The sequence below is a fragment of the Chinchilla lanigera genome, unplaced genomic scaffold (assembly GCF_000276665.1).
Source record: "Chinchilla lanigera isolate Chin_1 unplaced genomic scaffold, ChiLan1.0 scaffold00049, whole genome shotgun sequence".
Lineage (NCBI taxonomy): Eukaryota > Metazoa > Chordata > Mammalia > Rodentia > Chinchillidae > Chinchilla > Chinchilla lanigera.
The window spans coordinates 8,605,567-8,620,016 of NW_004955450.1; the positions used below are offsets into that span (position 1 = coordinate 8,605,567).

General features: G+C 40.5%; 1 protein-coding gene across 2 annotated transcripts in view; it reads right to left on the reverse strand.

The window, feature by feature from the left end:
* The window catches only part of Iqch (IQ motif containing H), a 198,621-nt gene that overhangs the window by 109,377 nt on the left and 74,794 nt on the right, over positions 1-14,450 (reverse strand). For both annotated transcript variants that reach the window (XM_013518930.1, XM_013518931.1), the window contains exons 7-9: positions 10,269-10,397; positions 6,903-6,976; positions 5,035-5,073 (exon numbers count right to left, since the gene is read on the reverse strand). In XM_013518930.1, the coding sequence (XP_013374384.1) occupies positions 5,035-5,073; positions 6,903-6,976; positions 10,269-10,397 (242 nt within the window). The remainder of the gene's footprint in view (positions 1-5,034; positions 5,074-6,902; positions 6,977-10,268; positions 10,398-14,450) is intronic.

The window sequence follows — 14,450 nt, forward strand, 5'->3', positions numbered from 1 at the left end:
TTCACCTAGTTGCCTCCCACACTCCATGACAAGAGCAGCTATAATCTACTCATTTAGCCAAAATCCTAAATCCAATGTACTATGATTATAGTGCTTATGTTTATTTGTTTTTTTTTGGTTTTTCTCCGGTACCAGGAACCGAACTCACGACCTTGCGCTTGCCAGGCAGGCGCTTTGCCGCTGAGCTAAATCCCCAGCCCCTAGTTTTTACTTCTTGCAAGAAACAAATTGTTATATTACATCTATCATTTTGTTCTGAAGCCCTGTATTCTTAGTGTTTTTGCTTTGTTTTGTTTTTGTCTCTGTTGTTGGTATTTTGCTATTGTTGTTTCTTTTATTCTCTTTAAAATAAAAAAAGAAATAAGTAGTTTCACTTTGAAAGTTTAATGCCAAAAATGCATAGGTAAGGGTGGAAATTTCTAATGAATTAGAGGAAATGCAAAATGGTTTTTAGAAATTCTGAAGGTTTTCTTTTGTTTTTTTGGAATTGTCCCCCCTCTTCTTTACATGTCATTTCATGAGAGAAAAAGTTTGAAAGAGAAAAAAATAGCCTTGGGTTTGTTTTTGAGTCTCCTCCTGCATCTCTAGGTTGCAGAGCTCCGATTCTCATCAGAAGGAGACCTGCTCCCTCTGTAACCCTGTAGGCAAGACCAGAAAGGAGACCAGTCTCTGCTGGGAACTTGATGTCCACCAGAGAGGCATCCTGTGTTCATGAAGAGGTAGGCTTAGTCCCTGCTGGATAGGACATGTCAAAGCTAAAACTGCTGCTAGGTATCACCTCGAGGCATTCAAGGTATATATCTTAAGGTCTGGAACACTGTTCAAACATGACATAATTTGACAGTAAAGAGGGAAAATAGGTAACATAGCTGCAATGGGTGTGAGGACTCTAGACACCACCCCCGACACCCCAGAACTTCGGCCTTGCCCCCTTCCCTGGACCCGAGGGGTGAGGGCTGTTAGCAACATGAAAGCGCCCTGCCCTAACATTATGTGGTCCCGTCTCCTCCTTGTACAGATAGGAGGAAATGAGGCCAGACGGGGCAGTTATACGTCCTACATCATACCTGTCACCTGATTGAAGTAGCGCAGCTGACCCACCCATAAAATAATCATAAAATAATCAGTTGCCTAACAAGGGTATATGTACATGTAGGAAAAGACTAAAAGGCAAGTAACGATGCAAAAATTATTAAGAGAGGTAAGACCCCCAGGTATGAGATTAGAATGTTATCACCCAAACCTATTTTCCCCATAACAAAGGAAATCTTACAACAGAGGTATGGCTTAGGAACCAGGATTTACTTTTATTCTTTCTTTAATTTGGGAGAGTTCTGAACATACAGAGAATAATGTAAAATACCATGGACACCTGTTTTAGCTATCTATCTATCTATCTATCTATCATCTATCTATCTATCTATCTATCTATCATCTCTCTCTCTTATCAATCATTTAACCATCTGCACATAAATACAAATTGTCTCATTCTTCTCCTTCCCCCTTCCCAGAATCAGACATACTCATGATCATAGTCTGTACCCATATTGTCCAACAAATACATTGTTTGCTTCTTTTACCCATGAAAATAGTTATCAAAACACTAATTAAAATTAAGTGGGTTTTAACATAGCTGTTAATATGCTTGCCTTAAGATAACAAAAAAATTTATCTGCTGGGGCAATTTTAGCAAGTTCAAGTCAGATTTCTAAAAACAGACATTCCTTGAATTTTTTGAAGTGACTCCTACTATAAACTCTACTATGGTTTATTATTTTATTCTTTGGATCCTCATGCAGAGCGTGACTGCCTCAAACTTACTCAGCTTCTTGAGTTTTGGTTGTTTGGTCAACCAGTCTAGAAGACAGGAAGGACTGTTAGTTGGAGGTGACAAAAGCAGACATGGAGGAAGGGAGGACAACTGCCCTGTGATACTGAAGGAAACAAAGGCACACATGACCCTGGACAGTGGAAATGTTAAATTATACTGGATGAAGAGGGACCTAATGAATTACAGAAAAATTTCCACCAATAATGGTTGAGATACATAAAGATTTCTAATGCTCTGGAGCTCTTGCAGTCACATCGTCCAGTTTTGTACACTGGCTCTGCCATTGACTCGTTGGATGACTTCACCTCTCTGTATTCAGCTCTTCCCGGGGGCACAGAATGACAATAGGCCCTCCTCACAGAGCTGTGAGGACACTGGGAACAGACCTGGGAACAGAGCCTGCGAGGAGTAAACGCTCCCTACTGCTGGTGGTAGTAACAGCAGCAGTGATATAGGGGAAAGAAACCCCCATCTTGCTAGATATCTGGCATGAGTTCATGTTCTCTAAAATCGAAGAGTGAACTTTAGGAACAATACAGGTTAAGAGCAGAATATATTTATTAGGGGAAAGACAGCTTCTGTCCAAGAGAGAGACACAAGGGGTCCCAGTGGGTTGCCAAGGACCCTGTCTTTCCTAGGGATTTTTATAGAGCAAAACCACAAGGTGAGGTGGGTCGAAGGTGGGAAATCGCAAGGTGGGCATGAGGTGGGACAAAACTATGGTCAGCCAATAAGATTACAAGTACAACTGCTCAGGTAAAGTTGATTATATTGGGATCAAATGGGGAAGCAAGTCACGTAGTAAGCGGGCATGAATGCAGAATAGGGACCTTTCCTGTAGTGGGTGGGTTAGTGACTCTTCCTGGCTTTCTCAAGGTGATAGAGACCTACTTAGAATATCAATCCCTGATGTTTCTCCTTAGGGAATTGTGTGGGTATATTTGTCTTATCTTTCGTCTTGAGGTCTGGGCCACAGCTGTTGGTGCTGTCTCTCCCACAGCTGCAAGGTGTCTTCTGCACTGGCTCCTTTGAGGGCCGAGCCCTGTCTGACTGTCTATAATATTTCTATCTAATTCAGTTGCCTACAGCAGCAGGGGCAGTGACAGTAGTAGCAATGGTAGTATTTGGAGGATGAGCGCATGGGGAAGAGGCCATACCCGGTCTTTGGAGAGAGCGCCTCACTGTATCCGCAGGATCACTGAAGCTCTTCACCATCTGGGTGGGCCTGGGGGCAGTCACAGCACAGAAGTCCTTCGGCTTCCGTGAGGGTCCCGTGGGTATGGCAGGTGCTTGATGCCATGCACAAGGACATGCTCAATCAGCCTCAGCAGTTAGAAATACTCCGAATAAAGAATGCCGTGTTCTTAAAACGCATTCTACACTGGAAGTGCAGAATCAGGCTCAGCATTTCCTCACAGTAAGAAGTCAAGGGAACTGGGGGAAGGATCTGATTGTACTGATGAGTTTGTCTAGGAGAAATCTGTCTAGGTTCAGAAGGACTCTCTGCAATTCTCGTAAACATGGTCCTATGTAGTCACAGCTCTGCAGAGGTAAAAGGAGACCGAAAGGTGGGCTCTTATTCCTTGAGAAGTAGTAGCTTCGCTCCCTCTGAAATTCTTACAATAAGATCACTGAGAACAGAAGGCCTAGAACAGTGGCAGGAAATCTACAGCATGCTTGTTATTTGTTTTTAAGACAAAAGGTGTTAATGCATGACTGTTTTTTCTGAACTAAAACCTTAGTATTGGGGTTTAATCGCAGTGTTGGTGCTTTGCGATAAACAAGAGGGTCTTGGGTTGCAGTTTGGGCGCTTGTGTCTAAAAAGGTTGGCATTGCTGGCACAGAAGATGGTCTTAAAAGTGAGCCAATGTTCAAAGCCACCCGAACAAAGTGAAAAATACAGGGTTGGGGATGCAGCTTAGTGCAAAGGCCGTGGGTTCAACCCCCAAGACTGGAAAAAAGAAAAAAAGTGTGAGGGTGCAATGAATTATGATAAAAGTGCTTTCTACTTCCAAAGCACTTTCACACACACGAACTCCTCCGGTCCTTGCAGCAACCCTATGAGAAGGGAAGCCCCACCCCCATCTGCCAGAGGAAGGTGAGAGAAAGGGAATTTAAGTGATTTGCCAAACCTAGTTACTACTGTGCAGAGAATCTACCACATTCATGTTTCAGATTCAGGTTTTTTATTATGCACGCATGACCCCGTGGAGTATTCTTTTTTTTTTTAATTTTAAAGAGGGGGTAAAACAATAAAAATGATACAGAATTTCAAAACAAGATGATAGGAAATTCACAACGGTTATTATACTGTGTACTGTTATCGTCAAAGTAGTTGCTCAGATTAAAGATCTAGGCCTGCAAAACTGATCAAACAGTATAAGCACTAACTGTCCCTTTCAATGAACTAATAGAAATTAATAGTATAATTATCTTAGCTATCTTGTGTGTGTATATATATATATATATCTTTTTTTCCCCTTCTTTCTTTTCTCCTTTCTCCCATCTCAGTTGTTCTTTCCTTTTCACACTATCTATTGTACTTTTTGGATCTTATTTACTCTTTGAGTTTCTTACACTAGAGAGACAATATGATGTTTACACGTGCGGGTTTGGTTTATTTCACTTATGGCCCCGGGGAATATTCTTGCCTGCATGTATTTGCCATATTGTGGGAGCTATTGCATTTTTTTCCCATTTTTTTGTTACACTGGTTGTTGTGGTCAACTTAACTCTGAATCCCATGCCCTCACCTACCACATCGTACATGCAGCGTGTGTGTGCATGCACACACATCTGTGTACACGTACACATGTAAGCATATGTCCGCACATACTGGGGGACAACTGAATTTTTTTAACACCTTACTTCCTTTTCCATATACTTTGAAATGATGAAAATCTCTGATTGAGGGTGATGTAATTCAGTCAAATTCTGAGGACACTCAACTGCCTCTTTGGATTTGGACTGAAGACTGCAAAGTGATTCAGTCCAAACAGAAAGCAAAAAAAAAAAAAGGCTTTTCACTTTAAGCAAACCGTGACTTCTTCTGAAAACATGGTCTAATTTCTTTTATAAAGGAAGCTTAACTTTGGTTGCCATGTCTAGCTGTCAAGCAGCCTCCCATACTTTTGCCCTGCAGCAAAAGGAAGGGACATCAGGTGACAGACCCCAAATTTCAACTAGTCACACAAATTACAGACCTTCGCATCGTAACGTCCTCTTGACCTTATGCCTCTGCCCTACAATGAAGAATGAGACAGAGTTTAAATCACAGTGACTCTCATGGGCAATTTTACAAAACAAATACAAGACTCAGAGTCCCTCTCCCCCGTGCCCCGCTTCCCCCGCTGGGCCAGCCTGTTCCCTCTTTGCAGGGAGGCGCAGAGCCAATAATTAGACCTTTCCCACCCTCAGACAAGGAGGCTCTGCCTTCCAAGCTCTGTTTGCACTGAGGCAAGGGTCTGACAAAGTAAATATGCACAAAACAACTATACTCAGATGCCAAGTTGCACTTGTAGGGAACCCCCGGAGAAGTGTTTACAGGACAGGGTTCTCTGTGTGGTAGCGCGGTGCCTGGTGCCGGAGCCTGGTCCAGGCTGTGTGCTGCCTCCGTCGTGAGGCTGGGCACGGTGTACCTTCCAATCCCATGCCTAGCGCACCTCCCACAAAGTGTATGAATAATTACACTTGCCACTGAAGAGACAGTTCGGAAGTGCTGTACCAACGGGGGGTCGGGGGAGAGGTCTTTAACTATTACTGCTCCTAACAGGAGGAGAAAGCTTTGTGAGGTCAGCGGAGGAGATTAAAGTCAGGGCTGATTAGCATTCAGGAAATACGGTCCTTTTTAAAAAAGTGTTTGTATTCGTTTTTTAGGTAAAATGCTTACTGGCTAAAACTCAGTCAGACTGCTTGCATTACCTGTAGATTTTTCTCTGTAAAACTGTGCGATCTGAGTGCTTGAACGGGGTGAGAACGGAAACAGGTGCCTCCGCCTGCTCCCATTATGCACATTAGCCTGTGGCCTCCTCACAGCCTGTTAAACAGCTGAATTTCAAACAACCATGGTGCCGGCCAAACACTCGCCTGAAGGCCTGTCGGGCTTGGGATTTGGCCATTTACATTGATTTTTTTTTTTTTACCCACATTTTTCATGAAACACAAATATTTGCCATGGCAACTGGGGTGTCACATGACATGCTGCTACATAAACAGCCTGGAAAGCTGTTAGGGGGGTCCAGCTCACCAGAGCCGAAAACAGCTGAAAGCTCTTAGGAAGAGCTGGGCGTTGAAAGAGCAAGGGTGAGAACAGGTACTGTAGCAGTCCATGCTGGAGACACAGCAGGATTAATTTCGTAGGGGCCACTCTGCAATTTCTCTTTCTTTTATTATGACAGCCGCTGAAAGCGCAACCACGTGGGTAAGCCAGAAGCAGCACTGCCAGCTGTCTCCTTTCTAGTGAAAAGTTTCAATTATTGCAAGTCTGTCTGTAACCCATAAGCATAAAAAGCAAGCTATAAAACTCCAGCGCCTTTTAATGGGGGACGTCTTTCTAAGGGTGAGTTACATGGTACCGTGCTGTACTAATATAAAAGAACGAAGAACTACTTCCTCTTCCTCGTTAAGGTTTTCTGTGCAAAACTGGAGGCCTTGCCACTTTAGCCCGTGCTTGAACACAAAGGAGATACTAAACAGTGACACCTCATAGCAAGAGCTGGTGTATCCCAGACTCCTGACCAGCTAGCAATGTACGCTGACCCAGTCACTTAGTTTATCTCACAATAATGCAACAAGACTGAATGCTTTAGACTCCGCTGATAGTGTCGTGATAGCCCTGACTTGTACGGTAACCGCCCCCGCTCCCTTAAAGTCAGGGACTGGGGATGTAGCTCGATGGTAGAGCACTTGCCTAACACGCACAAGGCCCTAGATTAGATCCTAGCACTACAAAAAGAAGTTGAAATAGCTCTTTCATCTGTGTAATAGGTACAAGTGTGGATATTACCAAAAATCTCACAGATGATGTTGTAAATAAGAACGACATTCTTGCTGTAGGTGGGAGTAGGAGTACCTTTGATTTTTGCTGCTGAGACATCACCTCGTGAACTGGAACCAGTGGTGGTTTTTGAGGTATAGTAATAGGTGCTGTGGAGAGAGGAAAGGCAGCATTACCTCTTCCAGAAGGAGACGCTGAGGCACGGGGTGAACACTATTGGGTTTGCATCTGGAAAGTCAGACGGCCCTGCACCCGCCATCCCCTCGCTATCCATCTAGTGAGCTATCTGTGAACACTGACTTCAGAAGGAAAGCCGGTAGCAGGGAGGGCAAATTCCATGGGCACACCAGGTGGGCCCACCTTAAGCAAACTAGATGAAAAGCAATTGGTAAAAGCAGGCAAATTAGAGAAAAACCTTTGTCTCACATAATATTTCACTGTAAGATTTCTTTCAGTAGCCAGATTCCCAAGTTCATATACAAGATAATTAATATAGTTGCCTAGGATGGGCTCTCCTATTGCGTGGCTATCAAAAAAGGTGACTCTCAAAAATTTAAATGACTTCAGGAAGTGATACAAGGGAATAGCCCCATAAAAATTATTTCTGAAATTAATTAAATCTATGAGCAACATATTTTGGTGAACATATTGAGCCTCTAGGGGGCCAGACCTTCATGCTAGGTAAGCCTCTCCATCCATCTCTCCTTTTGCCTGCCAGCAAACTCAGCGGCTCTTTACAAACGGCCCACACCTGACATTCTCAGGGGAGAAAAATCCTTACACTCTTTTTCCTCTAAGAAAGGGAACAAATACTTTATTTAAATGGCTAACCGAGTAAAAGAAGTGAGGCTTCTTTTATCTCAGTTCCTTCAATTCAACCACTTTTCCTGTCAGTTCTGTGATGACTGTCTTTGAAAGAATTGACAGATTTTGAATGAATTGACAGATATTGATCAAAACAGCATGCTGGAAAAGGAGATCAATATATAATTTAGAATCTCACTACAAAATGTTCCTTACCTCTAGTAGGCTACAAGGAGTATTTTCAGCCATCTTTGACAAAAGTAGCAAGCACTGCAGAGCACTGCAATGCGCCTCCATACAAGGGATTTGTTTGTTGCGTCTGACCCAGGCTTACCCTCCTCTGGTTCTCCTAGCTTCTAGCATGACTCCCTGCATCATGGAGTCCCTGGGCAGGGGACAGTTTAGCCCTACACATGTGTGCCTTGACTAACGAACTCTCCTTCCTTTTGCCCACTTTGGTAGAGTAAGTCCACACCCCGAGCCAAGGCTGCCACAGACTCACTGGTAAAGCCTATTATTCTTAAAATCTGCAGACTCAGACACTTTTTGTTTAACTTCCAGGTTCCCCCAGACAAGTAGGCTTTATGGCTCGATTCTCATATTGAAACAAAATAGCACTTGACAGACGTTCAACTTTTAAAGATTTTAGTAAAATTTTAATAGAATTTGGTAGGATGAAGGCCACAGAGATTTGTAATTCCATCCAGACAATCCATAATTAATGGTGTCTCTAAAAATTGTCTTAGGTACCTCAGAAATACTATCACTAAATTATAGCTTCATGTAGTCTTGGTTTTATGGGATCTACACATTTGAGGACTATGTCTTCATCTTTAACAAAACTGTATGCTGAATCTATTTTGCTACTCAATTTCCCTTCTGGAAAAATGTTTATGATAAAATTGACCACAAGGTGATTTTTCAGAGGGAGTAAACTCATGTCTTTCTTGACAAACTTGTGTGCTTCTGTAGTAGCTATTAATAGCTTGACTGCCAAGTAACCACGCCTCTGTCTTCTCTACAAATTTTAGAATTTTTTCAGGGTGGTAATATGTCCAGTGCACAGGGTTGTCAGGTTTAGCAAACAATAAAAGGCACACAGTTAAATTTTAATTTCAGATAAACAATTAATAATTTTAGTATATCTCAGATATTAAATATATTCAAATATCCAGCAAAGAAGATCAGAATTTTCATGCATGGGTTAGACTAAGCATAACTCCTCATACTAAATATTTAGTATAAATATGCCCCTAGTCCTAACGCCAACTCTAACCCTATCCCTGGTATGACATTTAATCCTGACTTATTTGATGGGCTTGAAGATGCCGAGAGGTTAGTAAAGCATGCTTCTGGGCATGTCCGTATAGGTCAGGGGGGTGTGACCTTGGGGGCTTTATCTGTTCTTGTCCTTTTCCTCTCTGCTGCTCCTCCTGTGCACTCTGCTTCCCAGACATCATGAATTGAGCAGTTTTCTTGGCCTCTCCCTGATATCATGATGTTTTCTGCCTTGAAGGCAGCTGAACATGGACTGACACCTCTGGAACTGTGAGCTAAAGCTAAAGTGCCAAGGATGATGAGATAAGTATTTTCAAAGTGAGGAGGATCTTCTGTGGAGAATTAAGGTCAATGTGTGTGGGGTTTTCCACTGTAATAAATTTTTAAAATTTAAACGTTCACTGATCACCGCTTGTACATCATATGATCCCTCTTGGCTTCTCCAGCCTGATCGCCTCCCCTTGGTCCCTTGCACGTGACCTGGGCTTCTCGCTCACTTCTGCAGGGCCTTTGTCCCTGTCCTAGTCTGTGTCTGGAATGTTCTTCCCTAGGTGCTTAAGTGACTCACTCTTCCTTACCATTTAGATCTTAGTGCAAGCCTTATATGTCTTCTGAGAGACATCTCCTCACTGTTCTTGGCCCCCATTCCTTTCACTCTGTAACCCTTATTGTTTTTTTCTAGTCCCTATCATTAGCATAAATTCTCATGTACTTACCTGCTTATGGTTCAGGTCTCCCACTATAACAAAAGCATCATAAGAACAGAAACGCTGTCTGACTTACCCTCTTTTGCATGTCCAGTATCTAAATGCTAACTTGGATAAGCAAGAATTCAACAAATATTTACTGAACAGATTAATTAATTTTAGAAAAGCCAAGGTCCAGATGAAGTAAATGGCTGGCCTGAGACCCTACAACTAGTTAATAGAATCCCAGGAAGGTGCTTTTCTATAACACCCGATGTCACCCAGCCTCGCCTTGGAAGCTAACACCTATGATCTCACCCCTCAACAATAGTCCCTCTGAGCCCCTATGATAGCACTAGATGTTAACATCCACTTGGTTTTTATTCTAATCTACTTTGAATTTTTATCTATATATCTTTATTATATCTGTCTTATTTCCCCAGCCAAAGTGCATGTACCTTGAAAATACAAACCAAGAAAACACACAGAGAATGCAGCCTCCATATGTGCTTTACAAAGATGGCTAAAGTTACTTTATTCATTGAAGTAAAACTCAGGATGTTTAGGACTTTTATCTCACCCTACTGTCAAGGATAAAAGTTGGCTACTGAAAAGCAGGGGGAGAGACAGTTTTTGTATGCCTCCAACTAAGCATGCAGCAAGACTGTCTTACTTGCAATTGGAATCTTGTGTGCTTCATCAAAGCTGTGCAGAGGAGCTGCTCTGGGTGCAATGGGTGGATTCCGAAAGGTAATCCTTGCTGTTGGGGGAATCAATCCCCGTTCTATCATACTTAAAATCCCTAAAAAGGAAGGTTAAGAGCGTATGAGTTTAACTCAAGCAGTATTACAAAGTCTGAGCTCTATAAATCTGACAAGTCTAACTTGCTCCATCCATCATCTTATTTGTAAGGGTGCATCTAGTGCCTTAATTTTTTGCATGAAAAGCCAGCTACAGTACACGTTCATTTAAGCTTAATAGTCTAACCCAGGGAAAAATGTCATTTCCAATAGCAGTAATATGAAATAAAATTGCACTAAGGTAATTTCATTTTAAGGTAGAAATATAATTTCAAGGCAAACTAAAACTTCTTAGTTTTTATGACATTTTCAATCATTGGTAATGTTACTCTTTTTAAAATTCAGAGAAATCAGGCACACATTCTTAATGACCAAGGTGATCCTTTGTTCTGGAAGAAAGAAAATCTGTGTGCTTCAAACCATGCCCTGTTGTTATAATCGGTCATACTTTATAAAAGGAGTGATCACTGGACATTTATCGTATCCCCTGAAGATATGAATACACAATAGGTTATTTTAGTACACTGAGCAACATGGTTGGTATTAATACAACTAAAGTACAATTCTTAGCACTCAGGCTATATCACCAAGGCTGAAGTCAAGCCTTTTCAGGGACAAGAGACTTTGTTAAACAAGTAAACAAATAAATAAATCAATGAATAATTGAACAAAGTCTGCCATTGGGGGCAGAACTTTTCAGGAAGGTGAACTATTGTATTAAAGCCAGAAACCCAGAAACTTGAGGACTGTTTATAACAAACTTGTGGTAAGACTTCAATTTCTGGTTGCTTTCTTACATAACAGGAAGAAAAGTAAGCAACTCTGGATCTCAACAAATTCTTGGCAAAGTTTGTACCTCACTTTGCTCTGTTGAGGAAATTAGCACATATTCTAAGAGAAGCTGATAACTATTCCATTTATTTTAAGGTCTCTATTATATTGCTTTTAAACTAGTTATTATAGTGTTACGGGACTTCAGAAGTATTGTCACGGAAGGGTTACAGCTGAAGAAGACTTCTCTTGTGAAACAATGATTCCAAAGAGAAATCTTCAGTGGAATCATTTGTAGGAATGTTTTCTTATGGAACATGGAGATTCCTGGGCCCTGCTCCAGACCCGTCCAAACGTCTGAGGTCATGGTCTAGGACTCTGCATCACTGAAACCTCCAAGTAATACTTAGGTGCACTGAAGTTTGAGAACCAGCAGAATTGGGGCTCAGGAACATACATGCCAGATAAGCACTCAGGATCTCTTAAAACATAAGAACTACTGATGCAGGGTATAACTCTTTAAACCTTTTTGAAGTTAGCACTTCAAAATGTTTAATGTTTATAACACAAGAACTGACTGAACGATGACTTTAAGATAGTGAGATTAATTCTCTATTCTCACAAATGCTTTTCACTGATAAATATCAGACCTCTGCACAAGAATTATGCTTGTTTTGCAGGTGCGAGAAACAGAGTTTCTTATAATTCAGGATATTTTCAAGAGTCAGTTTCATTCTCTGAGAATTCTAAAGAATATGAGCATGATTTCCACCCTCGCTTTTGTACTGATTGCAGCAACTCAATTTTTGCACATGCATTCACCATTGGAAGGAAAAAGTTAACACTTGGGAATAAATAAGAGAGATTTTTTAAAAATCCAGACACTGGAAACTTTGAAGTTATCTGCCTCTACAGGGCTCTGAACCTATTTTTATTATTTTATAATTTGTAGAGATTAAGGTTAGTGTGTAGAAATATGATAGCAATGTAAATAATTCTTGCCTATATACATGCAAATAAATTCTATCACATGGAGAACAGTTCTTCCCATGAAATCCCAGCTTTTCATCTTTCTGCAAATTTATTTCAGTATTTTTGATTTGTAAATATGTCTTGTTTGGGTTCTTCTTAGAATTGACTGTAACATCTTACTAGTTTCCTCATTTAATTAGTTAGCTAAAGATAGCCTTTGATGTGCCCATTTTATATTTGCATAAGAGTCATGACTATGATTTAAAAAAAAATCATCCTATAGCGGTTTTGGAGAACCCATCAAGATGATCAAGAGTCACCGGAGATCATCAGAAAGGGTGAACACCACAGCCAATCAAGCCCAGGGAGGTTTTTCCTTGGCTCCCACAGGTGAATTTAAGGTGGCAATAGCATTTTGTTCAATCTTGTTTCTTTTTGTTTGTTTAATTTGTAATTCTACTTATTAATTTGCTTTTCTTTTTAATTCACTTATGAATGACAAGTTATTTCCTGATGGTAGCTGCAATGATTGGGAATTTGGTAATCTCCGTAAATGGATTAAAGTCTTATAGAGATCTATTTCCTGCTGGGTGAAAGATAATACAGAACACAGTTCGTTAGTCTTTGTCTATTTTGAGTTCAAATCAATTAGGAATTTCATGCCCACCCGGAAGAAAGCCAGTGCTGATATCTGTACTGGGAAGTTTTTGTTTCTGTGTTTATTTTTCTTCTGTGGCTGGAATTGCAGGGTTGAGGGTATGCACACTCCCTGTAACTGTATGTCTGTGTACCAGGAATTCAGAAAGCCCGTTATCTCCTGTTGTGAGTGTGAGGAATGTTCTCCTGCCTCCAGATGGCATTAATAAATCAGATAGTAAGGCCTCTTCTAAAAGGGGCTCTGGTCCAGCTGGCTTATAGAGATAAGTAAGTGCTTATATAAACTGGACTTTTCTAAAATTCTCATAAATAAGAAAATTGAACTTCTGATGCTTTATATGTGCTTCCACACATCCTGAACTCAGAAGCTGTCATTGAGACTCCTTACATTTTATGGAAACATAGTAATTTGCATGATTTCAATACTAACCTCTTTTCCTTTTACTAAGATATAACTGAAAAAGGTACTTATAGAACCAAGGCCTTGCCTGAAATTTCATGTTTCATATTTAAGGATGATGCTTATTTATTCAGGTATGACAAGTTCCTTTTACAGGACTACGGTTGACTTTCCAGAGCTAGTGTTTGCAAAGCCTTCCCAGAAAGACTAGCCCAGATTGTTATACTTACAGATGGTAGGGAAGGGCACATCCTTCAGGCCCAAGAGCCTTAGACTATTTGGAGGACCTCTAAATAAAGGAAAATGCCACAGTTTATAGATCCTGCAGCTTAATTCTGGAGAACAAAGGTTTTGGGGCTTAATTTTTTGGCCTTAGGATTTCAAGTAATAGATGATTTTTAAAGTTTAGTCTGAGATTCCTTATGAAAGCTTACAGGACAATAAGCTTAAGGTAGCCTATATGGTAAATCATCATTTTTGCTGCATCAATATAAATAATCAGGACAATGATACCAGCTGTATTTCATGAATAATTTTGTTTAAGGTCACTTTGGAGCAAAGAGATGGTAAGCAGGTTTTTAAAAAACAGTTTGGAATAATCAAAGGCAATTCCTGGATACCTTGCAGTGGAATGCTGGAGTGTTCAGGGATTATCTGAACCTAGCATTTGACTAGGATGTTTCACAACTCTGCAGATGTCAAGATTAATTTGTAAAAGTGGATAATACTACAAATAATTATCTATAGACAAGAAAATAAAATCTCTTTCATAAACGGATTAATGAAAGAGAAAAGCCAACTTTGCATCTATCTGGAATCGTATTTTAATATTCTTAATCTATAAATGTGTCTATTCTTTGGATCTCTCTTGAACCAACTGCAACATCTTAGAGATTTTTCTCCTTGAATTGATGAGTTAAAATCTTTAATATGTATTCCTTTTATTCTTATATGAAAGTTATGATTTTACATGTTCTTTAAAAATTATCTTTGTGCTGTTTTGTTTTTGTCTCTGATGTTATTTTGCTATTGTTTATTCATTCTCTTTAAAATTAAAAAAAGTCAAAACGATTATCTTTAAACACTACCGTTTTCTGAAGTCCTCATAACACCCTTACCTTCCGGTTAAGTGGATTAGGAATGAGAAGCTCATTCATCCTGGCATTCATTCAGCCAGCATTTCTTAGACGCCTATTATGTGTCAGGAACTAACTACTCTGGGGGCTTGGGGACAAGGCAATAAAGTGAGAGACTG